Source organism: Aspergillus campestris, assembly GCF_002847485.1.
Source record: "Aspergillus campestris IBT 28561 chromosome Unknown P168scaffold_16, whole genome shotgun sequence".
In the NCBI taxonomy this organism is placed as follows: Eukaryota; Fungi; Ascomycota; class Eurotiomycetes; order Eurotiales; family Aspergillaceae; genus Aspergillus; species Aspergillus campestris.
The window spans coordinates 61,844-89,814 of NW_020194351.1; the positions used below are offsets into that span (position 1 = coordinate 61,844).

Genomic DNA, 27,971 nt, shown 5'->3' on the forward strand with positions numbered 1-27,971 from the left:
TGAAAGTGCCCTGCCGCTCAACCTTCATGTGGACTGTAGAGTGGCAATGGCTGTATGCCGATTGCTGGCTAACCAATCACCAGCTGCCCATATAACCCAAGGCTAGCTAGACTTGTTTCATGAAGATTCTTGAGCCAACAAGCAAATGGAGTATATGTTAGGGCACGAGGAATCATGCTTCTGGTGTCACAATCTGCAGCCTGGGGCAGGAAATAGCTGGGCCTAGGCACGTGACATGCGCTGTTGGCATTTCTTATGCACGGTGTTATACATTTACATTATTCACCCGCTACTGTTGTACCTCACAAGAAATGAAGTACCAAAAATTGTATAACTAGGAATATATCTTCCCTTATCTTCAAATGATTAATACATGTAATACTATTTTCCCGAAGGTTCAAATTATATATATTTTTTTTTTTCTTTTTGCAAATTCAATAAAGAGATAATTAAAATCTGAGATACATTTGCTCTCTAGCGTCTGGAGTTAAAGAGGCGAGCTGGTGAGGACTGCCGGATATATATATTGGGCGGGAAGGGCAGGGTCTACAAAGAGCATACCACAAACTATTTGGAGCAACACACCACTCAAAAAGATAATCTTTACTCTGTCTAAATCGTTGATCATGAATCATAAAACTATATACAGATGCTCTGTTTATACAAAGCAGTCGTGATCAATGCGTCATCCCCCAGTCATCCGGGAGTTTCAAGTTCTTCGGCAGGCTGTACTGCCCACGACAAGTGCCAGGACTGTTGCAGTTTTGCAATCCACACCGCCCATATAACCGACAATAGCACTCGTCGGCCCGTGGACACGCCTGCTGGTTGAGACGCTCCAGGTCGATACCCGCCGACTCGGAGCCTTCATGAGCGATGAACAGAACGTGCCACAGGTAGGATAGGATGCGACCGGCGACCCGGTCGTCGCGCGGCGCCGCACCCCTGACGAATGGACGGTCGCCCGCCCCGTCCAGCAGCCACTGCCGCAGAGCGACATACTCATCCCGTGAATGCTGCCACACACTCTCCCGGGAGACCACAAACTGCGCGCAGCACTGCGATCGGAGGGTATTCGTACGGTCCAGCTGTACAGGCAGGGAGTCGCCCCCACCAAATAGCGTGGCCAGGGTAACGGGCAGGGCCTTGTCGGAGGCGGTGCGGGCGCTCCACGGCTCGATGACTGCCTGAAACGAGTTTTGCAGGCTACCTTGGGGCGCGACCGACGAGGGACAGGTGCTGACGCTCCAGTCACACCGCAGATTGTGGTACCCGGAGGGTTCGAGGGCGGCGGGAACGTTGAGGGCGGCAAGGAGTGCGGCGTTGTCGTAGTTGGGATCGTCGTTATGCCAGGCCCAGCGGGAGCCGTGAACGAAAACCATCCCTGCTGCTGGGAGATGGTCGTAGTTGTCGATGAGGAAGGTGAGGTAGGTCATGGCTTCGTGGCCGCGGTTCGCGGGGACTTGGAGCTGGTCGGAGCGTGGGTCGGCGGGTGCATCGACGGTGTAGACGCAGAGGTGGTATCGGGAGGCCAGGTTGTCGAGCCAGGAGGGATCGCCATCAGTAGACATACGCGATACCACCAAGGCCGGTTTTGTGGTCTTGGACAATCCCGGGCAGACGCCGCGCGATTCCGGTAGTGAGGCGGCGGGAGTACGATAGCGGATGTGGCGCCAGGAGAAGATCTTCTGGCCGTACGAGGGACGGTTGAGGAAGAGGAGAAAGCAAAGGATGACCGCAAAGACGGCCAGCTGGACCAGGGCTCGTTGTGCCTTGCGCATATTGGTCCGTATCGACGAAATAGCCAGACCCTGTCGCCAACAATAGCTGGACCCGGGGTAGTTCGAGAGAAGGCATGAGATGGCGCGGAATCACGGGATGCCGATCAATACAGGGTCATGAAATTGCAAAACCCGTATGTATTATCACGTGACCCAGCTCCTCCATGTGTAGTCTTTCGCTTCCATGACAGGGTCTACTGAGATACTGACGTGGTAATCCCGATGTAAGAGCTACAAAGTACTCCGTATTCAACTCTGTTTTTAACCTCAACAGCCTGCGCCTCTGAGTGCAACTCCTGCCAGCGTAAGTACCATCAGCTAACACGAGATTCGAAAATTGCGTGTAAAATAACTTTGAGAGCAATATCCTGATTGGACCCATTCCCGCCCCAGAGGCTTGGCACTGTCCCTTTCTGGTTAGCGTAGTCGCTTCAGACAGAATTGCAGCCTGAGGTTCTGAGAGCTTGAGGTTTGCGGAGTCTGGACAGTGGAGCATTCTGCCGTCATGTTCACTTCTCCAAAAGTTATAATTCCAATCAATGTTTCAATGTTCCATACTGTTATAGGAAGGACATCATAACAGTACTTTCCTCCAGAGGAAAGCGTCTCTATGAACTCCGAAGGCCTGCATCAGCTGTGCTTACTGCTTAGAAACAGGCAACGATCATGGCGAGCTTGCTTTTAGCCTGCATATCACTTTATAACCTGATAATAGACAATTACAGCCACAGTAAAAAGGTAACATCGCACTAATCAGTGGTCTTGGGTAATTCATCTTGTTTTTGGTTTACAACATTTGAAGACTCTGTGATGCATCCTCATTTAACAACCATTTGTTCGCGAATTGGCTGTCATCTGAGCCCATCAGCATGCTAGATGTAGATACAGTGACCGGGTTGCCTGTACTGTTCATATCAAAGCAAGTATCGACCACAAGTGACTCTGCATGGGTTCATGCCTGCGGATTTGTTCCCCCGTAGCTGAAAGCACTCGCGATAACCAAGCTTCTCCCTTCTCGTATCAGTTCTTCAAAGCTAGTAGCGGGCTAATCCTGTCCTGGATAGCACGACTCCACTCGACCTGTCACGACCCCGATTAGGGTCCAGGAATATGAGACATTGGACTTTGGGCCGAGAAAGAGCGGCACAGCCACACCGAGGATAGTATTGCGCCTGTGGCCAGTAGCGCGCGGCGGCGGTGTCGTTGGGTCGACCGATTCTGGCATCTGGTCTGCTCGGGGTGTAGAAAGGGGCAGGCCAACATGAGGCTGCTCAACGTCTACACTCTTAAGCTGGAGGAATTCCTCATCAGCGCGACGCCAGAGTACGCCATTCTCTCACATACGTGGGGAGATGACGAAGTCAGTTTCCAAAAATATGCAACGGCAGGATGGCCCCCCTGCCAATGGACGGGCAGGGTTTCGCAAAATTGCGTACAGCTGCACGCAGGCTGCCAAGGACGCTTTGGGATATGTGTGGATTGACACGTGCTGCATTGATAAAACGAACAGCACAGAGCTGTCGGAGGCGATCAACTCAATGTACAAGTTCTACTCTGGTGCGACCAAATGCTATGTCTACCTGGCCGATGTCCCGGGGGAGCATGGCTCCATCCCCTAGGACCAGGAGCCGACCCGGGACTTCTTGGGCGGGGCGTTTGCAAATTCCCGCTGGTGGACACGAGGATGGACGCTGCAGGAGCTGATCGCCCCGAAAGAGGTCATATTCTACGGCTCCACCTGGCGATTCCTGACCACTAAGCATGAGATGGCAAGTGTGATTTCCGCCATCACCGGAATCGACCGTCCGATCCTAGAGGGCGCGAGGGACACAGGGTTAGAGCTCGACGACGTCTGCGTGGCGCGGAAGCTGTCGTGGGCGGCCAAGCGACAGACGTCAAAAATCGAGGACCAGGCATACTGTCTCCTCGGTCTGTTCAAGGTCAACATGTCTCTTCTGTACGGCGAGGGGGCAGCCGCATTTACGCGGTTTCAGGCGGAGCTCATGAAGCAGTCGAACGACACGAGTCTTTTCGCCTGGGAGGGAGATATTGGCACGAGGGATGAGTCACTAATCCACTACCACAGCAACATGCTGGCGCCGTCGCCTGCGTACTTCGAAAAGGCCAATCGTATCCACCGGTGGCCACAACCACGAAGCGCCGAGTCATACACCACCACCAAAAAGGGCTTGCACATTACCCTCCCGGCATTGTACCTCCGCAAGGGGTACTGGCTCACAACGCTGGGATGCCGGTGCGACGATTGCCCCCCTGGGTCCTTGGCAATCACAGTCAAAGAGAATGCGGACGGCACCTCCGAGGTCCTCCACCTGTCCACGCGCCTGCGGACCGTGGAGTACAACGTTGAGAAAAAGGCCAAAAACCGGTCGTTCTTCATCGCTATGACCTGCGAGACGCAGGGGGGCTCGGTACGGCCTGGAGTGGGCACTACGGCATGCTATCTACGTATCCACCAGGGCCCAGGGCCCCTCCTCTCAATTGCAGACCCGCCAGACCGTCTAGGAAGATGGATCCGAACCCATCACTCGGGGGTTGTTCGGGACCGATCTGGATGGGCATCTGATGTGTATATTCTGTTTATCGACCCGGACCTCTGGGACTTGCGCAATTTCAAGGAAGGGTTCTGCCTAGACGTTGGCAGCGAGAGATTTGATATCGTGTGCGGGTGGTGGTCACGGCAAGAGCGTGTGAACGGGCCGATCAAGCTTAGCGGAGGGTCGGTGGAACTAGAAGGGGAGGATCGACCGTACGCCGTGACTTCTCGGAAGTTTCGACTCAGTCAATGGAAGCGGGTATCTGTCAAGTTGAGGTTTAAAACAGTCTATGGGGAGTCCTTCGTGGTCGTGGACGTTTCTGTCAAGAGCCATCACCCAAGAGATCTCCTACGGCGAGTAGGTGGGCATCTGGCGGCATATTTACACCGGCGTGGAGACACGCGCGATTCCTTGGTACCCCTTTGGCTTAAGTAGAACGATGACTGCCAGCACAAGGGTGGCCCACGTGGAAAGGAGCTGCTATAACTGTATATTACTTTCGGGTGGCTATAAGTATAAGTAGGTCAGGAGCCATTCATTTAATAATCTAATCATATGGGGTTACTTTCACGGTCTAGTAACGATGCCCTGTGGGCTAGATAGTAGATAAAATATAGTTATTAACTGTGAACCGGTGCATATATCAGTAGGAGCAAATTTTCGTCCCCATGTTTTCGTCGCTACTCACAGCGCGAGGATAGAGAAGGAAATAATAATCCAAGAATCTTCTAAACAGTGTGCAAAGTGGTTGACAGCTGGTTTTCTATATTGAATAAACATCAGGGGCGGAGACCTTACTCAGTAAGGACCGCGAGGCGGATCTGGCTCTTTGACTAGTTCGAGCTTAGCTTGGACATCAAACTGTACCTGAGAAACTCTACACCGTGCACTTTTTTGTCGCCAGGGGTCCTTGGTTTTCCTGTTGAATTGAGAAACATGCAATCAGCCGCCATCTCAAATATCTTGCAGAGCATTTCCCTACAGGTTGATTTTGACTTTTCACATTGTGCAACTATTAGGTGATCTGCTTCATGGCTCTAGGGACTGCCACCCCCATCAATAGTTTGACCGTTTTCATAGACCCTTTCATCATGGCAACTAGGCTGTTGTATGGACCTGACCATGGACAGTGGAGTCTATGAAACCCAGATCTCGTCTATACGATTTGAGGCTACAACAGGCTTTTTCAAATGTTTTGACGGCCTCTGTAACACGCGATGTCACAGAGATCAAATTTATTTGAGCATGGAGAGGACGCTATATAGAGTTGGCCGATAAGTGTTCATTGCTGGGGCGACATCTTCATATATCATGCCGCAGGATCAGACTAACTTAATACGATTCCATTCGCACCATTGCATCGTCATGAATGAATTAAATAAAGACAGTGATCATAGCACCATGATATATGCGTCACAAACCAACGGATCCTGGTTATCCCCCAACAATCCATTACTCCTGGGGCACATATGGATTGAGAACCACATCTGTGTTTTGGGTATTCTCAGAGCAGCACAATTCGTAACTCCCATCCCGGCTCTTGAGGCAGTTGTTGTCGAAATCCAAGTCGCCCCAGTTCCGAGGCCATTCGGCGACAAGCTTGCATGGGGGAGTCACCCTATCGTGCATCGTGTCCTCACCATCAAATCCAGCATAGATCGTAGCGGTGCTCTTCTCCTTGTTTTGATCCGCGACGTCTGGCAATCCTGTTAGTGTCCGCTGGAGGTCCATTTGGGAAGAGAACTTACTGTATGCTCCACCGGTACCCGTCGCGCATCGCTTGGAATCATTGATCACAATACAACCCTGTGCAACATTCTGTGGCCAAGGTAAGTGACTGCCTTGTGGCAATAGGGCCATGATGGAATCAACTCACGATGTTGGTGCCACTACTGGAATAGCCTTCGGAACTATCGCATGGCCACGACGGGTCGTTACGGTTGCCAGACGTGAGCTTGACCTCGATGCCATCTTCATATCGCCCTGTGCAAATGGGAAGATTGAAGAATCCGGCCATGCTCAGGTCGATATTTTCTTTGCCGAATTTGCCAATGATGTCGTCCATGTTGGGGCGGGGATATCCGTTTTTTTGGTTGTTGTTCTTCCATCCTGCGACGCTGCTCGCAACGATTTGCTCGAGCGTGATTCCACCCCAATGAGACCCGTCCAGCGTGGAGTGAACACCACCAGGCAGGGGGGCTAGCCCATAGTCCTTGTATTTCCTGTAATAGGCAGAAACCACATAATGAACCTTCCCATCATGGCAGACGTTGACGTCCACGGCGTCCTTCTGGGGGAGAGGATTGTGGAGTTCCTCTGGGAGGCTCTTGGTATTTTCATCACAGTCCCCGTCCGTTCGCCTGGTTGATGGTATTAGTTTTCTAATTCAATTGAAAAGCTTTCGATACACGGAAAGTCTGACCAGATAATTGGGCGCTGGTCCCCGGGGGCAACACTCCAGGCATAGGGGATCATCTGGCCGTATATGACACTCTTCATGTCTCCCATAGTCTTGTTCAGATTAAGGTTGTTGATTGGGTCGCCCTTCACGCCATGGTGGATGATATTATATAGTTGCTCGTTGCTGTCGTCTGAACCGGAGAATATGGACTGCAGATACTGAGACTCCAGGCCCTTCCAGGCGGCCATGGTTTGCCCTAGATAACCGGTGATCTTGTTCTGTACCTTCAGGCCCTCGATCGCCCTGTCTATAATTAGATTTTAAACACAGGAGAAAGGAGAAGGTTCAAGTTCAAAGAGGGACAGAGCTGCTTTAGTGTGACTTGAGACTCACGATTTCATATTAGTCTTGTAGAAGGCACCCGCGGAGGCTTGGCTGGCCATGATGAAGTCATATGCTACCGCTTTGGCTGCACTTTCCACGGCGCTCAAAGCTATGAGAGGGGGGAATTAGCTTGGGACTCTGTATCGGTGGGGCTGTTATCTTGCGACATACCGGCACTAAAGAACAGAGACTCCGCAAACATCATTACCAACATGATGGAGTCAAAGAGGTTCTTCTCGGCTTTGCTGTGGTCCTCCTCCTCTGGGGCAAATGTATCTCGGAACATTCCAGCCTCTGCCGTAAGGTCGGCTTCAAGGCTATCGATGCCTTGGTAATTCGAGCCGTGAAGCTGTCCGGGTATGTCAGCCTCATACTTAGTAGGAATTTACGACCGGAGATGCCAACGCCTACCTGGTGGATGGCCGCAAACCCATTCAGAATCACAGAACTGTTACACAGTTAGTCATTGCGAATTACCGAGACGGAAGGGTCCGACGGCTTGACTTACCCAGCAGGGATAATGTTGTTCTGACATTCAACGGGCATGGCGCAACGATTTTCGGTGGCGAAGTCATTGCAACGCATCCCGTCAGGTCCGTGGAGAAATTCGCTCACAAACTGGGGGAAGTCCGTTCTATTCGAATTTTGCTGGCGCCAGGAGGCAGTCGTAGTATTCCAGGCGCTATCGCCATTCGCAGCTTTCCAGTCTCCTGCCGCGTCGCCCTGGAGCTGTGCACACTGCATTGTTTTCCAGGAATCGGCCTCATCTGTAACGCCATTGGAATTCTGGGGCTGATTGTTGGTTTGAGACCCATTTGAATGTGTGTGCTGTGGGCGAGGGCCGCTTTGGCCTGGATAGCCAGCTGGCCCAGGATAAGGAGACCACCCAGACGCATGAGGAAGATATTAGAGAAGATGCAATGACCGAAAATGGACAGAAGTAAAACCTGATAGAATTTTGAAGCACATGAGAATGAAACCTGAAAGCCGTTGCGCGGTGGCTCGCTCGTTTATATACAAGCGTGAGATCAGCTATCTCCTCACAGACACCCCAGCCGATCCATATCTATGAGTACAGATGGTCTTCCATGACGATACCTTCGCCCAACTAACTTTCTCCCACAAATGGCTGAACATGTGCTCAACCGGCCCGGTGAACAGTCTCTGCGCCCTCCTGCAGGGGGCCGAGAGGCAGGGCTTTTGCCGGAATGGGGCGATGTAGATGGGGCCTGATAACTGCAGGTGTGTAAAACAAGGGAAATAAACCTGCAGATTCAGTACGCAGGCTTGTCCAGGCGGGGCGCCTCCTGCAGGATAACCTCTAGGGCTCGGACCACTCAGGAACGTCTCCGGAGAGAAAGGTATGACGTGGAGATTCCAGCCAAATAGCCCCCACAAGCCGAAAACGGTCCGGAATCCATTTAATGGGCCGTCAGAGGAAGGGGATATCAGGCCGGGGGTTGACTATGGCGTAGCCTGTTGGTGCATGTTACTATACCCATCGGTGACCCCACTGTCATCATGTTTCCTCAGGCATATCTCATCTATCTTCCCATTCGTGCTGCAGCTATTCTGATATGATAACGATGTCTGTACGGAACTCTTATTCTATCGTTCCCTCTCAAGGATCACCCTTCCACGGGAGAGTGGGGCACACAAGGTGTAGGCGCACAGTGCAGCTCATGGCAAGAATCAAACCTTGACCGAGGTCATCTTCCGGTCCCAAATGCTAAGAACTGATGTACAGGCTAAGGAGCGGATATGTTAGCTTCCTTTCGTGGTGATCGACCTGCGTAAGACACCGGGCCATTCGCTGATATATCCCTTCTACTAAGCTAAATCTTTATCAAACCATGACCGGTCCGGTCAACTTGACCAGCTCCATACTCAGATTATCTACGCTGGTCGGGCAGTAACGCCAGTCAAGACATCGAATGGGTCAACGGGATATCACCCTTGCCCCTTCGCTACAGGCAGGATCAATATCCGACACACCAGCGCCAGGTAGCCCCATCAAAGGCGACACCCAAGTGGCATCCGATGTCAGTACCAGTCACTCCACCAGTAAAGTGACACATTGCAGTGTTTGCACCGCCTGACTGTGGAGGACCAACTTGGCAGACGAAGACGTGTTGGGGCCGAAATATGGAGTCAGCGTTGTGGGGGCCGCGACAGTAACGCAGTTTGTTGGACAAACATGCCTTGGCCCGCTCAATGTTTACGGATTAGCCGCGTTCTACGGCACAGCTCCTGTGGCTCCTGCAAGGTTGAACTACCCAGCGCGGTCGACGAGCTGTGATGGGTTGGCGGTTTTCCGGGCTGGCTTATCGAATGAGGAAGAATCATTTTGGGGGTCGTTAAGAACGAAATTTCCGTCCCGTCTTCGAGACATGAATTGCTCTCTTGACACGGGGCTAAAACAGAAGGATTCAACTATCGTCTGAGCGGTAAATCTAATTTGGCAATCTCGACCAACGGGGAGAAAGAGGGATTTTAACAATGGCCTGGGGTGCGCCGAACGGCTGATGAAGGATGGCCGGTTAGGGTGGGGGTTGGATATGGGTAGGGGCGAGGCAGGACACAGAGAGACAAATACAGAGATTTGGAACTGTTCCTGGATTTTCATAAGGACCTTCCCCCCCTCAATGTGTTCCCCAGTACTTGAATGTTGATCATGTCACCAGAGGAGCCAATGCGGGAGCCCGTTGATCCCCACCGACATAGCCATCATTCCATGTGCGGAGTCTCCGGCTCCACTTAGCGTTCAGAAGTCTAGTTTTACTCTGTTATAGTTTTCGGTGATACGAAACCATACCTTTACCGTGTCCAGTTTGGATGGACATTTCCTGGTCAAGCGGGGTCTTCTGCTGCTGGCGGTTTTTCTCGATAGCTGAAACACATGAACCTACATCTGAACATTTCTTGTGGCTATGCAATGGAAACCCGGGTTATCACGTCAACCACATCCTCTGACCATGAGACCTGTTCTGGGTGTCACGGAATGGGTCGCGATTAGGACGCGTGAAGTATCACGATTTTACATGGACAAGGGTCAAGAACAAACAGCATATTAGATTGCCACATTCTTTCCCCTCAATGGGAAGGGCCTGCCGCCAAACCATATAAACCGCCCATGCACGCAACAGTGGCGCTGCATGAGGTGTTGGAGGATCAAAAAAATCGAAATCCATTATCAGCTCCTTAATTGGCAGGGAACGAGACAGGATCGCTTACAAGACGCCGAGTCATGGAATCCACTGTGGAGTCGGGCAACAACCATGCTATAGAGTGGAGACTATCTGGCGAACAGAAACAGGGAATAAAGCTTGTTCTACATGGTCCCCTGTAACAGAAGCATATTTGACTGAATAAGAAGGTCCAATTATGTTACTCATTGCCTCCTATGCATGGTCTTCAACGTGCGTAGCTTCGTTCATGAGCCCAATGCCAGCTGTATTCAGCATAATGTTGCTAATACTGCCATCGCTGACCAAATGGGTCACCAATCAAGATAATACATTACATTCGGTTATACGCTTCGCTTCCTGAAATTTCTGTTAGCTGGGGAGTGTCCTCTCTCATTTCATCGACAGGCATCAGGCACGTCCACGATCCCATTCAATATTACCGCCTGCAGAATACGCGGACGTCAGAGCCCTCTCTGTATACATACAAAACACTATCCAACTCACAATTAGATGGCACTGGTCGGAGAGGCAACAGATGAGAGTCCAACGGTAATAGGACATGGACAACCTTCCAATTCAATACAGCAACCATTTCGCTCTCCGGGCTTTAAATTCGGCCAAATCATCCTTCCAGCTTGCTCTAATTGCATCTGGTGTCAATCCAGCGTCAATTCCCTCGCGAATTAATGGACTTCCTGCCAGGATATCTATATTAAACTGCCTTCTGTTAGAGGTATTCGCCAGCCACTCGAATGCGGTCCCATTTTTGGGAATGTGATAAAGCTGCTTGGCTGTCGACAACAAAGCGACGCCCAGGTAGACCGGATCAAATGCTTCATAGCCCGCTTGGTCTGGTATTGAGACATAAGTCTGAACGCCGCAAGCCGTTTCCGATTCAAATTTGGAAGTCGTCGGGCTAAAGCACGCGAAACGATAGTTCGTATTGGGAACCTCCAGGGACCGCATGTGCATGGCCCAGGTCTCATTACCGAACGTCGCACCCAGCAACTGTTGCAATCCATTATCAACATAAGGAATATCACTCGTCGTAAGGTGCAGACTAACCTCGAAGGGTCGCGTAGTTCCCCGTCCCTCGGACAGGTTGGTTCCTTCAAACATGCCCGTCCCGGGTATAGCAGGGCCGTTTGAGGGGTTGGCATATCTACACCAGGTTAACATCGGGCCGGTTACAATTCCGATTGGAATACGTACTAGGGCTAGGCATGACCCATGGTAAACCGGTGTCTTCCCATGCCATCTCTCGCTTCCATCCCTCCATTGGAACGACGTCAAGGCGTAAATTTGCCCCCTGGGCGGCATCCTTGATCCAGCCTTCACCGACGAACATACGCGCCAATTCGGCAGATGTCATACCGTGGGCTTGGGCAATTGGTCGGCGTCCGACGTACGATGCGTACTTCTCTTCCAGCACGGGACCGAAAGCATTGAGCCCGGTTATGGGGTTGGGTCGGTCGAGAACAACGTATGATACGTTGGATAGGGCAGCGGCGACCATCGTGTCATACATTGCCCACGTATCTTGATGGAGCGTCAGATGGGCAAATACAACAGGGGTCTAGGCGTACATACATGTGTAAAACCGCGCCCCAACGTCCTGAATGTCATAGAGAACCGTGTCCGCTCCTGAGTCTCGGATATACCCCACCAGGGTGGACGTGTTGGCGTTGTATGCATCCTGTCATACCCGTATGAGTACCGCTCATATTCTCGCATATTGTATGGACAAGGGATTCAAACATAAACCGTCAAACCAGTCTTTTCATCTGTAAATGTGCCCTCCGACCCCCCGGCCGGTGCGGTACCTCGAAAGCCATGTTCAGGGCCCATGACCCCAGCAAGGTTGACCTTGCCAGACGAGGCCATGACGTCTACGCCCAAGTCAAACTCAGGGGTAATTCCGGTAGGATTCGTCAGGATGATGACTTTGCGCCCTTGTAGTTGCTTGTAGTCCGCTCCACGCAGGACATCTAACCCCGTGCGAACAACGGGCTCGGCTACTGCGGCGTGGACGCAAGCTGCAATCAGGCATAGCCTTTTGATACCGGATATCTTCATGATGCTCGCCCGATTGAGTGATCTAGTGTTGAATGTGCGCTGCACGAATGGGGATCATTTTTCTATCCCTGAGGGATATCGAAAACTTTCAATGCATTTGGCTACGGCCGGATGGCACGCCGGAATACCACGTCCCATAGCTCCCCTGTGGAGGTTTGATTGAAGGATGCCCCTGAGCGAAGGCCAGCCGATACTACCGACCCCGCATTGCATTGGGGGATCGACATGGTACTTGCAGAATGAGGGTTAATGCTATTTCTGTGTAGCGCTCTACCCAAAGGTGTGGGATCTTTACGCTCAGTGATGAACACAGTGATATGTCTCCGCCATTGATCGGCTGGTGATGAACATGGAGCTCTAATAACAAGTTTGAAACATTATATATTAGTGAGTCCAAACATGACCCGACAATCACTTTTTCATAGCAATATCCCACCAATCTGACTAGCCCATCCGTTCGATCTCGAGACTCGCTAGAACGAAAGCGCTCGTGCCGATTAAGCTGTTTGTCGTGACCGCCAAGTTGACATAGTACTAGATCACGCTCAGATTTTTTCAAACAATGGAAAGCGACAGAGGAACCTTCACACACCTCGTAATCAACCTTGGGCTGGTGCAGACTAGCCATCGCACTAGTACCGAAATAGTCCAGCATGCCTTGTTGATTGTGCCCGACGAAACGCTCCACCAGATCCTGGTGCATTTTTCGGACAAGAACCGACACCCGGCCATGCATATCTCCCATATAACCCAGGCGCAAGCTCTTGGCTAGAGCAAAGGTAATCAGGGCACCAGCACTGGATTCAATGAAGTTTCCGGGGGCCCCGGGCTGGTCTACGACCTGCCAAATGCCATAGCGGCCTGTTTCGCTCGCAGACTTGTCCACAGCCTCTATCTCAGCTACTACAATATCCCGGAGCAGAGCCTGTATGCGATGGTACGTGACGGTAACCACGACCGCCGGTGACTTCGTGGCAGCCAGTTCCAGGGCGTCGACCAGACCAACAGTATACCAGGCCAGACTACGCCCCCAGATAACGGGACTAGCGCCCGTAGCAAAATCGGCCCAGGAGGCATTGCGGGACAGCTGGTACCCGTGCTTGACAAGACCAGTTGTTGGATCGCGCGCATTGCGATAGATCAATTCCAGCTGTTGAAGGGCGGTATTCAAATCCAGCGACTCATCACCGGTAATCGATCCCCAGAGGGCGGCGTACGGAGCGTATCCATACATACCATCACCGTAGGACGCGTCTCCGTAGTAATTATATGGGGCGGGCGGGTTGGCGTAGTACCAAAGGCCACCTAGTGGTGGCCGTCAGTGACGGGAAAGGAATAGATCCTTGAGTATGGGAATCAAGATACCTAGGGCATTGCGAGGTTGCAGCCGTATCGATTCCCGTAGGGCTTGCAGGGCTTGTTGATCATACTGGCCATTGGGGGGCAATTCTCTGGCGAGTCGTCAGTGGGAATGCGGACTGTGATAGCGACAAGAACATACAGAAGCGATCGGGCTAGACATAGTCGGTCTAGTCCATAATCTAGAGCATCTTTGGACGCGTTTAGCGCCTCCTGGATGTCTTGCTCCACACTGCGATGATGATATTTAGTCCACCGGCCACGCTGGGTAGCGTCATCCGACCGCTCGATAGCGGCGCGTAGCGCCTCTTGGAAGATGCCCTGTGCGAATCAGCATGGGCTACAGGTGATCAAATATGTGAAAATGACATTTTCAATTTGTCTTGTCATCGCCCCTGTGCTGGTAATTCCATCCTGCCGCGCGAGGATGCTGTCCAGCATCCAGGTCGAAAAGGGTTGCCCTTGAGCTGCAGTGACAGCAGTCACGGTTAGGGCTACCCATGGCAAGAAACGGATGCCCATGATCATGGTGGAAATGGTAGATGACCGACAAGGCTCGAGACTTACTGCAGATTTTCAGAAGATTGACACTATTTATTACGATGGATCGAAATGCGGTCAACCTATTTTGGGAATGGATCGTCGTTCCCTGCGTATTTAGAGATTGATCGGCATCCGGGCTCCACAGGCGATATGGAGCAAGGGCCAGCTAGATTGGGCAATTTGACCAGGTTGAGCTCAAGAAGTATGCAAAGAAATGGAATGTCCAAGAAATTACATGCAATTTATCATTGAAACCAAGCAATCTATGGTCAAATTAACTAATTTTCCAGGTATTAGATTTACTGTATAGAAAGAAGTTTATGTGAAGTCATCAGTGGTCATTCGCGGAGTCATCAAAGCATAATTTCAACTCAGTAAACTTCGTCTATTCCTTATATTTCCCAACCTCGTCTCTCATCTTTTTCTTTTACTTCTCACTTCTTTCGGGGTTTCATCTTTGCCATCTACCCCTGTCATACCACACTATCTCAGAAGCCTTCCCTACCTTGGAAGGAAAACGTTCCTTTGTCGAAGAGGTCAAGACGTTAGTACGTCTTGACATTGAATGGCGGTGGTCTTCCGGTTTTGCTATGGGCGTTGATGAGGCTTTTCTAGGGATCTCAAATAGCAATTCTGTCTGCACCTTTTCTTTGTGGGATGACGGATTTCTTTATTAGTTGACAGGAACCCCCCCCCAGCCACCGAAAAAAGGAAAAGAAAAAAAACCCTTACTAGCTCAAATGACCATATACCTGATTATTGATCTACATCTACATTGACCGCACGTACTCCGTAGACAAGTAGATTATAGATTATCACCGAGAACATTTCTACCGGGGCTGACTCCAAACCACCCATGAGAGTAGTGGTGTGTTTTCTATAGTCCTCCTTTGTGCAATTCCTATTATTGTAGTTCGTACGCTGTTAGATGTATATAGTATTCTAGTAGATACCCATCATCTGCAAGGAGGAATGCTATATTACCAATATCCAGAGCTTACGCCCCCGCGTCTTTAGACAACATGTGCCTAGACCCACGCAGCCCATCGTCGCCATTAGAACATATGCACCTCACGCCCGGCGTGGAACATGGCCGGTAATAACATCTTGTTGTGATCAAGATCCTTCACGGCTGTCTGCAAAGGTATTGGCAGGCAGTCCAGTGCCCCTTTCTCAATACGCGATTCTAAACAGTTGGCCCACAATTCGACACCCGCCCCGGCAAAACCTAGCCGTGCCATTCTCCCCATGTTGATTATCTTGTTCGACGAGAGGTCTTGCACAATCGCCGCCGCAGCGTCCCAGTCGATGTGGCCTTTGCTCCTCTTCTTTGCATCCTCTATGCGCTTGAGCTTATCCATCTCACTGCCCGCCTTTCTCCAAAGCGCTTTCCGGAGGATATACATCTTGAGGGTTTCGCAGGTCCTGGCTTTCTTTTCCTCCGTAAATTGGTGCCAGTATTCGGAGAGACCCTGCTCGGGGGCGGCATTCTCAAAGCTGAAAGCGTCTGTAGCAATTCTCTGTCCGTAGAAATCATTCCCGGCGCCCAGCTCCAGCTGGCAGAGGAACCATCTGGCCCCCGGTGATCCCGAGAAACGGGCTAGCACCCATTCACCGGCAATGTTATGGGGATCGGAGTTCTGAACAAAGGAAACCATTCGAGATACTTTGCGTTGGTCGGCGCTCCTTGGCCACCGAGTGCTGCCGCGAGGCTCTTCGGGATCCGTGACTGGACCACGATACTGTTTAGGATCAATGTCTTGCGCGATGACTTCCATCAGATCTAGCTGCTTGGCTAGCACATGCGCGTCGCAAGTGAAGGCGACCAGCGTGAGAGACAACCCGGTGCTGATGGTACACCACCCCTCGATCCTTTGTCCGGGAACTGCAGTTGTGACTTTAGATCGTAGCTTGTTAGGGTCGATCATTGTGACAACGACCCTTTGTATGTCGAAGATGCCCCGTATACCAGCAGTGCTGACCACAATCGGATTTGGACAGACCAGCCTCCCTTCTTGACCTTGTTGAATGTTTGCGTCGCCATCCTGGGTATGGTTGTCGTTGATTTCCTCAAAGTGTGTTGGCAGAGGGTAATTCAGCTCCCCGATGATGTGCTTTATTGATGCGTTGATCGCTTGGAGATCGGGTTCCTGGTCATCTGTTTCCTCGTTCTTAGAATTCGATGCCTGGTGTTGCTGTCCTCCCTGGGATGACCGGGGCGTAGCCTTTTGTCGCCGAAAGGGTAGCTTGGGACTAAATGCATGGTGGGGAAAAGCCGATTTACGAACTCCATCTATTCGCTCGAACGAGCCAAATCTTCCAGAAATCTTGCTGGGTGCGTCTTCTTCTACTTCCGTGAATACCTGGCGAGACACAATAGCTTGAATGGTCGCGACGATGCCTTTCAAATCGTGGAAAGTTGCTTCGAGACGCTCAAATTTGGCAACCTTGATTGTGTCTGCCAGGTCGTCCAGCTCGTACAGCGTTGAGCATTCAGCAGGGAGCTCCTTCGCTAGGACGAGCATGTCAGCTAGTAGGTTGTTGACGTCGCGGGCGATTTTACTCCGTCGCGCTCGTCGAATGTGCAAAAGTTTCAATATATTCTGGCTGGCATTGACCTGGGTGGTGGAAGTCGGATCATTGGTTGGATCCACGAAAGCATCGATGCTGGCAGGATATAGCGATCGCCCGTGGAGAGGGCTCCCGCAATGCTTGCCCGTCCAATTGAAGACCGAGACATCGTTATACGTGATTACAACCTCGTCTAACAGCCTGGATAGTGCTTTGGGAAGTCCCTCCGCAGGAAAAGCGGAAAAACGAACGCCCAGGATCCCCATCAACGAGTATGCCTTATCCGTCAGAACGGTGGTTTGCCTGTCTGAGGCAGTAATCAGGACGCTGCTGGCGGAAGAGTCCAAAAGGCCAGTCCCTGCAACCCAATTGCGTAGATGCCCGATCTTGCTAAACGCCGATATTCGTTGGCGATCGTTTACTATTTCTGCACCAGTAATACTGACTAAGTCAGCAAGCAGATAGTTAACAAGAGCTATCCTTCCACGAAGGTCGAGGTAGTCGCTGCTTGGGTCGACAAGGGCGTCCGATGTCAGTTCATCTAGTATGGTTGGAGACATCCTGGCAGCGGTAAGCACGGCCTTCCCAACCTGCGCTTCAGCCGTCGTGTCTCTTAAATCCCTGGGAGGCACGAATCCAATCTTTTCAAGCACAAGGACAAGCTGGCGTTCTCGGGGCATTTCGTGTTTCGAATTCGACAATAGGTGTTGTTCCAATTTGTGTATTACTTCGACGGGTGGTTTCCCTAGTCCCCGGACGAAGGGATGTTTCAAGTACCTGTGTATGAACGGACAAAGGAAATAGAAGGGTCCGATGACCTCAATAGGCCTCTCCAAGTGCTGCCAGTGGGAGTTAACAAAGTAGGTCATTTTGCTCAACACCAGCTCCTGTAGCGTCCATCCACGCGTAGCCCATTCCACCTGGGCCTTGACTGTGTTGTCACCGTCTCTACCGTTGGTGGCAATATCCGTAAACCGATTTATGTTTAATTCTACTGGGACGTGGGATGGCATCTTCCAGTATTTCCACTCCTCGATCCACGACGCATCGGACCGGGGAGTATCGAGATGCACGAGACAGAAGTCGGCGTTGGCATACCAGTCTCCCATCAACGCCAGGGACTCGGTCATCTCGTAGCTATCTCGTTTGTTGATACAACAAGTATCCAGCCACACGTATCGTTTCCCTCCCCGAGGGAAGTGCGCTTCGAATAGCTTCTTTGCATGAATAATGGACTGTTCAATCTTGCGTGTGGACCGTATGCGTTGTAGGGCAGCCAACAATGCCTCGGTACCGTAGCTCAATGCCCGATTGCTGTCAAAGAACTGGGCCGTGGAGGAAGCCTCCGCCCAGGCTTTAGATGCCGCATTGAAGTTCTCTTCTGCTAGGGCTTGCTGATCCAATGTCCCCGCAGTCAATCTATCAATTGCAGATTCTAGCTGCCTTGACCCCGGGTCGTCGGACGATGGTATTCTCTGGCTGGTGTTTGTGTTCGAGGGGGTGAGGCAATCCACCATAGCATTCCACACCGTTCTATAATACGCTGCGCGCCGTTCAGCGCTGGAACGAAGGGTTGCGGCGTTGTGGACCTCTTTCTGCCAACGATTCATTCCGCTCTCGGCCTCCCTTGCATCGACATACCACTGAAGAAGTGTCTCTATATCCTTGGGACGCTCTCCATCATGTCTGGGGCGGGCTTGGGTGAGTGCGGATGCCACCTTACGCTCCAACGCCGTGATATCCGCCTTGCTCTTCTCGATAATTTTGCCCAAATCACTTGATTCAGGCACTGTTTGGTGCAGTATTGAATCCTGGCACATGCTTTCCTGTCCCTCGATAGTGTCTTCCCATGACTCCAATGATCTAGCGTCTGCAAAGTACTGGTGATCGATCTCAGAGCCCTTCCAGCTGTGGGATACAACACAATACTGGTCGTTCAGGCCTAGATTGGACGTACTGACCATGTTCTGGGTCTCGACATCAAACATGCGAAAGGGCGTTTTCAAATCTCCGTCGGACGAGGCGAACCAATCATCAGGAATATTATCCTCGGAGTATCCTTCGAAGGTTCTGTCGTCCACAAAATGTATCTTAGGTTTGGGAATGAGAAGGTCGTTCAAAGTGATGCGCAGCTGATTTCTCTCGGATTCTTTAAGAGCAACATCCTTAATGTGTCCCGCGCGATCGATGACCAAATGGGCTAGGTCGTGTATCTCCTTGAGTGAGGCATGGTGGGTGAGACCACCTTCAACGCTTGACCTCAGGGCCTGCAGGGGATCCATATTCATTCAAACCCTTGAAATGATGGGAAATGAGAAAGCTCTGCTGCTCATCTGAAAGATATATATACAGTTGGGCCATATTGGGACCCGAACCATGTCTCGCCACTCCCTCTGAAAGGTTCTTGGGTTTCTAGGTAACCTATCACATTGTAAACCTCACTAACTTGGTCATGCAAGTGCTTCCCCCACTAGACAAGATAGAGAGAGAATGACGCGTCTCATGGAGCCACGTTGCCCGAGTCACACGCTTTGCTTTTGACCTGTTTTCCATTTGGTGCATTGTCACTCTTTCTCTCTCCCGCCAGCTTTTTCCCTCTCACACCATTTCGGCCGGATTTATCATTCGCGAAATCGGCATGTCGCATACACTGACGTGGAGGCGACGATCGCAAATTGATGACTTAGCTTGTCACTATCAGCCGACCCTCCAGGGACTCAGCTGGGGTATTTGATCCTGTTAGAAATGTATGGTCTGCCCGACGACTTTTGTAAACTCTCGCAAAACACTCATCATGGCATCCTACCACCGGGTGCTAGAAACCTTTGGCAGATCGGTTCAGGACAATACTTTGGAATGTGACTGGTATGTCCTCTGTTGCATGACTCTGTGACCTCCGAGATAACAAAGCAGCGATATACACCCGTGGGAGATCTCGATCAATGGAGAGCAATGGGCGGGCAAAATCCGGCTGATTGGGTTTATCGATGTATTCTTTCTCATCTCCTACTCGGCCAACGCAAGATTTGAGCATGGGATTATTGTCTACAGTTAGCATCTCCACGCGTTCTTGATAACCACACTACTGAACAATATGCAGAGGAGAATGGGGTCTTCGAAGCCGTTGCTGGGTACAAGACCGATCGATTGTTTTCCGGCAGGGAGGAATCCAAACCAACCCATGTTCTGCCCCAAGTCGATCAGAACACAGAGGATAGCGAGATCTCCGAGACTGAAGAAGGTCAGGCTCGTCGCAATGCCGGAAATTAAAATCCTAATGGTCATCAGGTCCCGACAGTGCCCGACACCGACTCCCGAAGACGCCTGCAAGTCATGGGGAAAATTCCAGTCGCATCAATCAGCAGAAGGGCAGGCCCAACGACGGGCAGGAAGATTCGGGTGGCGTTATTGAGTTTTACAGATCCAGTACGTTCACGACCAAGGGTCTGGGCCATCAGATCGGACTCAGGGCTACCTATCGCATGTCGTCTGTTCGCGAATACACCGTCGAGATCGTCAAGCAATGCAATGGGGCATTGAACAGTGAGTTCATCGCGATAGACCCGCAGAGTAGTGAATAAGCTAAACCCCCAGCAGAGCGTATCCGACGCGGCATAAAACCACATAGCACCGCCGAGCTGATGAAAGACGTCGTACGCTGCGGGATCATAACGCAAGGACAGCTAGCGGGTCACATCATCGAAGTTCTGCTTGCGGGCTCACGTCTCGACGACACAGCCAAGAAGTATTTGGAAGAGTTGAAATCAGGAAATGATGCAGGGAGACATTTCTTGTCGAACGAAAGGACCTAATCTTTGTAGATGGATGCAAGAAGATTATCATCCGCCCTCGGGCACCATTCTACTCTTCATCCCAATCATCCACACTAGGGTAGTCGCGCTAACCCCAGCTTGATCACGCAAATTATTCCTCGTATTGGCCAGTCGCTTCATTGGCTCACCCTGCGAGTCACTAGTCGAATTCATCCATCAGCAGGAGGCTGGGTTGTTCTCCCCAACCGCAAAAACTGCGTGACAGGATAGCCCCGCAGATTTGCGTTGTCCTTTGACCGTGATTGGGCTTGACGCCGGGGCCCCACAGTTCAGCTCGTCAACCCAGACAAAAACCCCCTGTTTAGATGGATATCATCGACAGTTCATCCCTCCATAGAGGGGTGATGTACGGGGCACCAGGCAGTGGAATGATAAGTAACACAGTAAAACGGGATCTTCCGATGCATGCACTGGATATGGGCTGCGTAGCGATAGGATTTAGGACCCCAGTCAGTGGGGGCGGCTGATTGTCAGTCTACACGTTGTGTCTGACTGGTTTCTCCTGGCGATTCCTTTTTTTTCTTTTGTTCTGGCGCTTAAATTGTTGCGGTCTGGCCCTCGCTTGGTGAATCTGCAGTATTTTACCTGACTCTCTACCGGTACAGACTAATCCAGCAACCCTTCATTTCGTCAAGTTCTGTTTACTGATATTGTTTTCGCATCGTCGTGCACCTTCCCCTATTCAATTGGAGGCACCACGACAGATACCAATACACAAAATGGGTTGGTTTCCGCTCGATCTCGCGTCGGAAGAGCCTACCTGGAGCTTCGACATTGTCGGTTTACTCGCTGTGGTCGGAGGTTCATCCATTGAGAAGCATGCGCAAGCAATCACAGCATCACCCTTTGGGGGCTTTCCGCGTCTCCTGCCCGCCCCGGAGACAATGCTCAACACCGATCGCCCCGTCCGCCTCCCCTCCGTCAAGGACGTACACGTCGTGGGTGTCTTCTCCGGTAATCACTTCACCGAGTTGAACTTTTTCGCCGATGTGATCCACCGGGTAGACTCGCTGGAGCCGTACGAGTTCCAGTCGTACGAGATTACATATGCCGGAAGTAGTCCCGAGCGGAATGGGCCCCCGGATGACAAGAACAGCATCCCACTGCGCAAGATCTGCCCACTCAATTTGGTAACGTTGGTCTCCGTGCTGATGACGGTCGCACTATTCGTCTGGGCCGGCGTCAACCACGACGCGGTGGCTTTGATTGGCCTGGGAACCATGACCTTATCCACGAGCACCGCGTGCTTATCCTCCCAATGGCGACCGAAGCTGTCGGTGCGGAAGTCCAAGGCTGCCAAGGTCCCGCCCGGAGACGTGGTCATCCGCACGCGGTCGGGAGCTTTTATCGTCGTCAAATGCAACGAGGACATTGCTCGCGAGCTTTATGGTGGCACGGAAGCTTGCGATTATGTCTTCAGGGGGCGGGCGCACCAAGTCCTGCTGGCACTCAGCACGGTGCTGCTGATGGCCTCAATCATTTTCTTCAGTAATTGCGGGTGGAAATCGCAGATCGCCGTCGGTTTAGCATACGTGATCCTCAACATCGCTTACTGGGCCATGGCGTTGCTGACGGAACCTCGGCAAACCTGGGATATTGACTCGCGGTACAATATCAAGCAGATCGAGCGTAAGCTCACCGACAATTATACACAGGTTCTGTGGCACTGTATCCGAACGACGCGGAAGGTCCACTGGATTCATAAGGGACAAATGGCGCCGTCGACCCTTAACTGGGATGGGTGGTTGAAGGAAGCACGGAGGCATTCTGGTAGTGAGGACTGGAACCCTGATGAGGCGCGGGATCGATGGATGGCAATGAAGCTGGAACCTGAGGCAGATGACAGCGAATGAGGATGTTCGCAAGAGGAGTTCAAGACCTAAGGTCGTTATATATATGTGTGTATATATATTCAGTCTTGGTTGATGATTGATAGATGAGACACAGGTTGATGATTAGCGTTGGTGGTCATAGACATTCTGACTAAGTATTAATAATAGTATTGTTCTTTTATGTTAATATCATTAAGCAAGGGGGAAATATCATAGAAAGGAGAAGATGGATTTTTGAGGTTGTCTTTCTTCCAAGAGACTCTCCTGCTCTAAGACCCACAGATCTAGACCTTTTCGCGATCAAGATCTCGTCCAGCACTTGGCAACGCCTTGCAATCTGATCTTTACCCTCGCGTCTTGCAGATTGCCATGTCTGTCTCCCTCGGTGGGTGGAATCGGAAAGGGTGCGGTGTTGCCAGAATGATGAAAATGTCGCATGAAGGACTTCAAGCAGACCGGCTAATGTAGGTGTTATGAATAGCTTATGAGCAAATGACTCAGCTACATAAACTTGACTGGTCATCCAAGGTCACCTGACGAGCTGACACTGTGATCTGATCACGTGGCGTCGGCATTTTCATTGGCTAGTCGGATGGGATGCCTGAGTCCGCGGAGTACTTCGTTATCCTCAGGTGTCTCCGCTCTCTCTCCACTCCTCCCTACTTCTACCTAACATACTACTGGTCTATGGACGACAATACGGTCCAATCCACTCAACAACCCCTGTTCTCGTCATTCTGTACACCAAGGTGCTGGAATATCAATGGCAGAAAGAGCTTCTTCTGCAGCACGTAGCTCTTTCCGAGCCCGCGCCGTTCGTGTGCCCTCAATCCCATGTCCAGCACTAAAACAACTTACCTCGAATAGTGTGATAATTGTCGAGCCCGCAAGGTATAGCCTTGGACTATAACGGATGTATATGGGCTTTCCGCTCATAGTGCAATAGATCAAATGTGACAAGGAAATTCCCTGCTCTTCATGTGGAGCCTTGGGCATTCCTTGTAGCGGAGTGGGAGTTGCCTCCCCCACAGTCCAAGAAGCGCCGAGACAACGTATTCCTCACGAATAGTTAGTTTGGGATCCGACCTAGGTTAGTAAAGGATTATCGCTAAAATACAGCTAGTGAACAGAAGGTGGACGGCATCCAGGAGCAGCTAACTGCTCTGCAACAAACTCTCCAGCAACTCATCCAGTCCTCGACACCCACCACAGTCCTTCCATCAGCTCGCCCTGTCCACTCCGCTCATACAGCTCCTCCGTTCGAAGGACCGTCTTCATTTCATCACGAAACTCTTGTTGCCAGAGATGCGGCCTTTTCTGCTGTCGCTACTTCAAGGTCCAGAGAGCCGGATGATCATGTGTCTGCCGCTTTGTCGTCCCTTAGGCGTCGCCTTGATCACTATCATGCGCCAGACGCGCCTACCACTGGGGTTGAAAGTCCCACATTATATCACGACGGACAAGAACTTCTTCCAGTCGAGCTGGTCGTTGCTTTAGTACGGAAGGTCAAGGCCCGACCGCCCTTTTTTTTGGTGAGCCAATCGTGGGCAAGCCCCCTACAGGTCGAGTCGCTTTGCCAGTCCATTTATTTTCCTCTACTACCCATCCCATCTGGATCGTTGGCCTTTTTACACGGTCTGCTATATTATATTATCCGAGGTTACCTTCACGAAGAACACCGCGATCTGGCACAGTTTGACTTGCTGGCCCATATGAAATTTTGCGAACGTCACTTCTCCGCCGCCCTGAACAGCTATGAGATGGTCATGGCACCTACCGTGGAGAAGGTGCAGGCCTTGTTTATTGCTATCGTCAAATCACAGGAAGAATTCGATATTCAGCGATGTTGGACCTATCTCTCCATTGCCTTTAACATGTGCCAAACACTGGGCCTTCATAGGAGTCATGCCATCATGAAAGACCCTTTTCCGATAGCGGAATCCAAACGTCACGCATTCTGGTCCCTTTACACGATCGACAAAAACCTGTCCTTAAATATAGGCCTGGCGTCTCATTTCCAGGATCATGACATCGACGCGGACCTGTTCACCCCGTCGAATGACCCCCAGCAGCGTCCTTGGGATTTGATGAGTCTCGTCACGGTGGAATTTGCAGGAATTCAGGGACGTGTATACGACCAGCTGTACTCCACCGCCGCCTCTAAGGCCGCACAGACCACTCGCATGAAGGCGATTGATGCCCTGTCTACCGAATTAATCGCTGTCCGTGATAAACTTCTGAGCATTGATGTCAGCCCTGCCCTGTACTCGGACTCCTTGCACGGAATGGCCGCTTGTGCGGACTTTATCACCTATTCGGTGTTGACGGTTATCTACCGTGCGCAGACAGGGCCAGGGGACGGAATGGGGATTTCCTTAGAATGCTACAAAGCCGGTAGTATGGCTCTTCACAGTCATCTCAAGTGCTTCACTTACTTCCGCGGTCGTCAGACCCATAAACAAATGGAATATGTCAACAGGTCAGTCTCCCATCCTAACATCTCGTGACGGATGCTAAGTTGAATAGTATCCTGTTGTACCCTTCCTTCGCACCATTTGCGATCGTCTTTACCCATGCGATCACCACCTCCAATACTGCAGATCTGGCCTTATTGCAAGAGACGCTCGGGTCGCTCGAGTTAATCAAAGACCTGTCTCCGGGGGCAAAGCATCTACATGCTATTTGCGAGGCATTCGTGAGGACCGCGCAGGTGCTGGTTGACACCCAGCAGACTCTTACCGGACTCGAGCAGCGCCAGGATGGGTCCTTGTTTATGCCCCCAATTGTTGACGGGCCAGCCAATGTCACTCTTCCGGATGTCTCGTGGCCCGAGAATACGTTTGATTCCGCCATGAATCAAGAGGATGTGTCTATGTTTTTAAACGACTTTCTCGGCACGAACCGCCCGGTTATGGATATATTAAACGCTAGCTACCTAAATTATGTTCCAGAATGAAATGATGGAGTTGGCACAATGTCTGTCCCGACTAGCCACGACGCGGCGATCCACTTCCCTGTCTGCTCGTTCTCAGTCCGCCTTATTGTCTATCTTCGACTGTCACGCCGTATCAAAAGACATACTGTCCTATCTGTTAGCTCTATCCTATCCATGGTTCGGTCCCGGAAGGCCTCTTACCGGAATGAGCAAATACGGCACCCGACGCTCGTACTCCATCCACGCTTCACCATACCGCCCGCGGCAACGCTCGATGTCGCGCCACGCGCGGTGGGAGATCATGGTGATGAAAAACAATGGATAAAACCATGGAAATGGAGAATCGAAACCTGTGACCAATCCCCAAGACACAGCAAAGAATATGTCACAGGTATAATGGACCTTACGGGCGAGTCCATCTGCAGTCGTCAGAAATGTTACTTGTAGAGGGCTCCAGGTCACTTACACCACCCGCTGCAGAGGATATCACTTCCAGTGTTGGTCTTGATAGTTTCGGGATTCTTGATGAACTTCCACGGCAACTGAGGGAATGACCTGCGGTCGAAAGCGCTCCCTCGCTCCTGAGCACGAAAGTAGTTCTTCTGACTGTTGCAGGTATCCCATACCCAATATACGAAGAGATATACCACCGCTAGGAGGCCCAGTGCGACCGGGTTCCAGTGATATGTCGACGGGTGATGCGAAGCCAGGTACAGCGTACAGTGGCAGTAAATCATCGGTACCCCGGCAAGGTTCCAGAAGATCAACATGAACCCCCATTTCTCATAATACATATCCCTGCCGTTTGTCAGCGTGACATCTTCAAAGAAAATCGACCGACTTACCAGCTGGTGATGATCAGCTCTTCCGCCTTGGAACAGGCGTTGGCGTACAGGAAATGGGCCATGAGCAGGAAGGCGGCTTCACCGGACACAAAACCATATTCATCCCACTGTCTGAGCGCTGTAGCGAGCGACAACAGGAACAAGATGTACCAAGGGATACGGACTTCGAAGAACATCTTCATGTCGATCCAGCGGAACATGCGCGGATTAAGCTCTGCACCCATGAAGAAGTCGTACACATGGGATCCTGTCATGCGGTGCTGTGCCCCACGAGACAGTGCCGACAGGTACGCGAGAATTGACACTACAATCCCCGAAATGATGGCCACGGACATGATCGGTCCGAACTCATCAATGAGAGTACTCAGCCGGAACAGACCTGAGAAGTGTAGGAAAAGAGCGCCACTGATCGTCAGATACCACGACGACAGCGCGGAACAGTAGTAGTCCAGCTGCTTGTTGCCAAGGTGGGGCAGGGCCTTCCCTTTACCGTACACCCCTGGCAGGTACAGATATCCGAGGCCTTCTAGGATCAAAAAGGTCCAGTAGATGATCCACGCCTTGCGGTGCGGAAAGGCATGGGTATAAACCAATTCGACGAGGTGACCTAGGAAACCGATGATAGTGTCTTCTCCCGCACGAGCTGGAGTCGGCAGTTGGCCGTCGAAACACTTCACCCCAATGAACATGTAGTACATGAGCAAAGGGGATCCCACCATGATAGCCGTGACTCCCAGCGGTCCGCCAAACTCAAACTCGGTATTCTCGGAGTCGTGATCATGCTGGGGTGCATCGGCTGCGCCGTTGGAATCAGTGTTCCCGGCATTATGGCGTACTCTCTTCGACATGGTGACAATGTGAGGGTGCGTGTGTTTGCAATGGGCTTCATATTCGAACAGAGGGGGGTCTCGTCAATATATACACCCTCTCGGAGTAAACCATAACGCGAGTGGGGGCGAAAAAAGTTGGATAACCCCTTTCTCGATCGAATGCAGTAAATACTGTCCACTCATTGGGAGATCGCGTCTGATTTCTACCACCATTCTGCCTGGAGCTTACAAGGTACACATATGACCGCGGACTCCGCGGAGAGCACGGAATCCTCGCCTCGCCCGGCCGACCGAATTACGGTCACAACCAATCATTGGTCTAATACAGATCCACTAGGTGGGTTCTTCAGAGCATCCTCATAACAGCTGACATGCCACGCAACCATGTATAGTACCGTGGTCCTGATCAATGGAATTTGTATGGTGTACGTACATTAATAAGCACATTATACTAGATTTGCCACTGTTTGTTACATGACGAATGAGGAAAATCTGACATCACTCGCGTGTGCAAAACAAGATGCAGCATCTGCCCTGTATGTTTCAACTGATCGTCCGGAAGGATTAACCGGCAGGTCATCTCCCTATATAATTCCCCGACGTCACTAATATTCTATTCCTGGATGCATGATTTTCGTAAGTCTTCTCGGTCGACTCTACAGCGACAGTAACAATGTGTTGGGGGCATCATCATTCGACGTAATCATGACCATATGGAATGGTGTGATGACTCCTGGGCCTTCAGCTATGTTAGCTCATATCAAAAGCTGGAGGCTGCGGAAAACAACATCAGCTACATAATCAATGAGGAGCTGGCGATGCCCTGCTTTGTGAACAG

At 51.2% G+C, this 27,971-nt stretch overlaps 10 protein-coding genes across 10 annotated transcripts; 4 read left to right on the forward strand and 6 right to left on the reverse strand.

The window, feature by feature from the left end:
• Positions 1-619: 619 nt before the first annotated feature.
• P168DRAFT_293672 (DUF3431 domain-containing protein) lies at positions 620-1,798 on the reverse strand. Its single transcript, XM_024837854.1, has one exon. It carries the CDS (start codon positions 1,779-1,781, stop codon positions 678-680), a length of 1,104 nt encoding a protein of 367 aa, XP_024688611.1. The 5' UTR covers positions 1,782-1,798; the 3' UTR covers positions 620-677.
• A 1,244-nt stretch (positions 1,799-3,042) lies between these two features.
• P168DRAFT_300191 (HET-domain-containing protein) lies at positions 3,043-4,304 on the forward strand (the record flags this gene model as incomplete). The annotated part of the gene is made up of 4 exons (XM_024838396.1): positions 3,043-3,145; positions 3,198-3,370; positions 3,401-3,846; positions 4,259-4,304. 4 exons carry the CDS (start codon positions 3,043-3,045, stop codon positions 4,302-4,304), a joined length of 768 nt encoding a protein of 255 aa, XP_024688612.1.
• Positions 4,305-5,788: 1,484 nt separating this feature from the next.
• P168DRAFT_330599 (uncharacterized protein) lies at positions 5,789-7,865 on the reverse strand (the record flags this gene model as incomplete). The annotated part of the gene is made up of 8 exons (XM_024841601.1): positions 5,789-6,033; positions 6,085-6,154; positions 6,213-6,696; positions 6,759-7,040; positions 7,131-7,230; positions 7,293-7,470; positions 7,533-7,569; positions 7,630-7,865. 8 exons carry the CDS (start codon positions 7,863-7,865, stop codon positions 5,789-5,791), a joined length of 1,632 nt encoding a protein of 543 aa, XP_024688613.1.
• Positions 7,866-10,885: 3,020 nt separating this feature from the next.
• P168DRAFT_322482 (DUF1343 domain-containing protein) lies at positions 10,886-12,385 on the reverse strand (the record flags this gene model as incomplete). The annotated part of the gene is made up of 5 exons (XM_024840575.1): positions 10,886-11,317; positions 11,375-11,471; positions 11,518-11,848; positions 11,900-12,005; positions 12,068-12,385. The coding sequence occupies 5 exons, from the start codon at positions 12,383-12,385 to the stop codon at positions 10,886-10,888; spliced, it is 1,284 nt and encodes a 427-aa protein (XP_024688614.1).
• A 444-nt stretch (positions 12,386-12,829) lies between these two features.
• On the reverse strand, positions 12,830-14,266 carry P168DRAFT_244751 (Six-hairpin glycosidase; the record flags this gene model as incomplete). Its single annotated transcript, XM_024833946.1, has 5 exons — positions 12,830-12,919; positions 12,978-13,690; positions 13,751-13,836; positions 13,887-14,065; positions 14,114-14,266. 5 exons carry the CDS (start codon positions 14,264-14,266, stop codon positions 12,830-12,832), a joined length of 1,221 nt encoding a protein of 406 aa, XP_024688615.1.
• Positions 14,267-15,342: 1,076 nt separating this feature from the next.
• Positions 15,343-18,858, reverse strand: P168DRAFT_222699 (uncharacterized protein; the record flags this gene model as incomplete). The annotated part of the gene is made up of 1 exon (XM_024833107.1): positions 15,343-18,858. A coding segment is annotated over one exon (3,516 nt), but the record flags the coding sequence as incomplete, so codon positions are not given.
• A 794-nt stretch (positions 18,859-19,652) lies between these two features.
• On the forward strand, positions 19,653-20,670 carry P168DRAFT_322485 (uncharacterized protein; the record flags this gene model as incomplete). Its single annotated transcript, XM_024840576.1, has 5 exons — positions 19,653-19,723; positions 19,772-19,908; positions 19,959-20,099; positions 20,147-20,401; positions 20,456-20,670. 5 exons carry the CDS (start codon positions 19,653-19,655, stop codon positions 20,668-20,670), a joined length of 819 nt encoding a protein of 272 aa, XP_024688617.1.
• Positions 20,671-21,250: 580 nt separating this feature from the next.
• Positions 21,251-22,544, forward strand: P168DRAFT_276446 (uncharacterized protein; the record flags this gene model as incomplete). The annotated part of the gene is made up of 1 exon (XM_024835562.1): positions 21,251-22,544. The coding sequence occupies exon 1, from the start codon at positions 21,411-21,413 to the stop codon at positions 22,542-22,544; it is 1,134 nt and encodes a 377-aa protein (XP_024688618.1). The 5' UTR covers positions 21,251-21,410.
• Positions 22,545-23,286: 742 nt separating this feature from the next.
• Positions 23,287-25,718, forward strand: P168DRAFT_276450 (transcription factor domain-containing protein; the record flags this gene model as incomplete). The annotated part of the gene is made up of 5 exons (XM_024835563.1): positions 23,287-23,337; positions 23,391-23,414; positions 23,470-23,591; positions 23,647-25,002; positions 25,050-25,718. 5 exons carry the CDS (start codon positions 23,287-23,289, stop codon positions 25,477-25,479), a joined length of 1,983 nt encoding a protein of 660 aa, XP_024688619.1. The 3' UTR covers positions 25,480-25,718.
• erg4A (c-24(28) sterol reductase) lies at positions 25,419-27,322 on the reverse strand. Its single transcript, XM_024835564.1, has 3 exons — positions 26,304-27,322; positions 25,925-26,256; positions 25,419-25,877 (listed from the first exon to the last, which is right to left on the reverse strand). The coding sequence occupies exons 1-3, from the start codon at positions 27,149-27,151 to the stop codon at positions 25,627-25,629; spliced, it is 1,431 nt and encodes a 476-aa protein (XP_024688620.1). The 5' UTR covers positions 27,152-27,322; the 3' UTR covers positions 25,419-25,626.
• Positions 27,323-27,971: the final 649 nt, after the last annotated feature.

Excerpts from the sequence above, each read along its gene's own strand:
- erg4A (XM_024835564.1), bottom strand. The coding sequence starts at position 27,151 with ATGTCGAAGAGAGTACGCCATAATGCCGGGAACACTGATTCCAACGGC. Across the intron at positions 26,257-26,303 it reads GAGCTGATCATCACCAGCTG|GGATATGTATTATGAGAAAT; the intron begins GTAAGTCGGTCG and ends GACAAACGGCAG. Across the intron at positions 25,878-25,924 it reads TATCCTCTGCAGCGGGTGGT|ATGGACTCGCCCGTAAGGTC; the intron begins GTAAGTGACCTG and ends TGACGACTGCAG.
- P168DRAFT_293672 (XM_024837854.1), bottom strand. The coding sequence starts at position 1,781 with ATGCGCAAGGCACAACGAGCCCTGGTCCAGCTGGCCGTCTTTGCGGTC.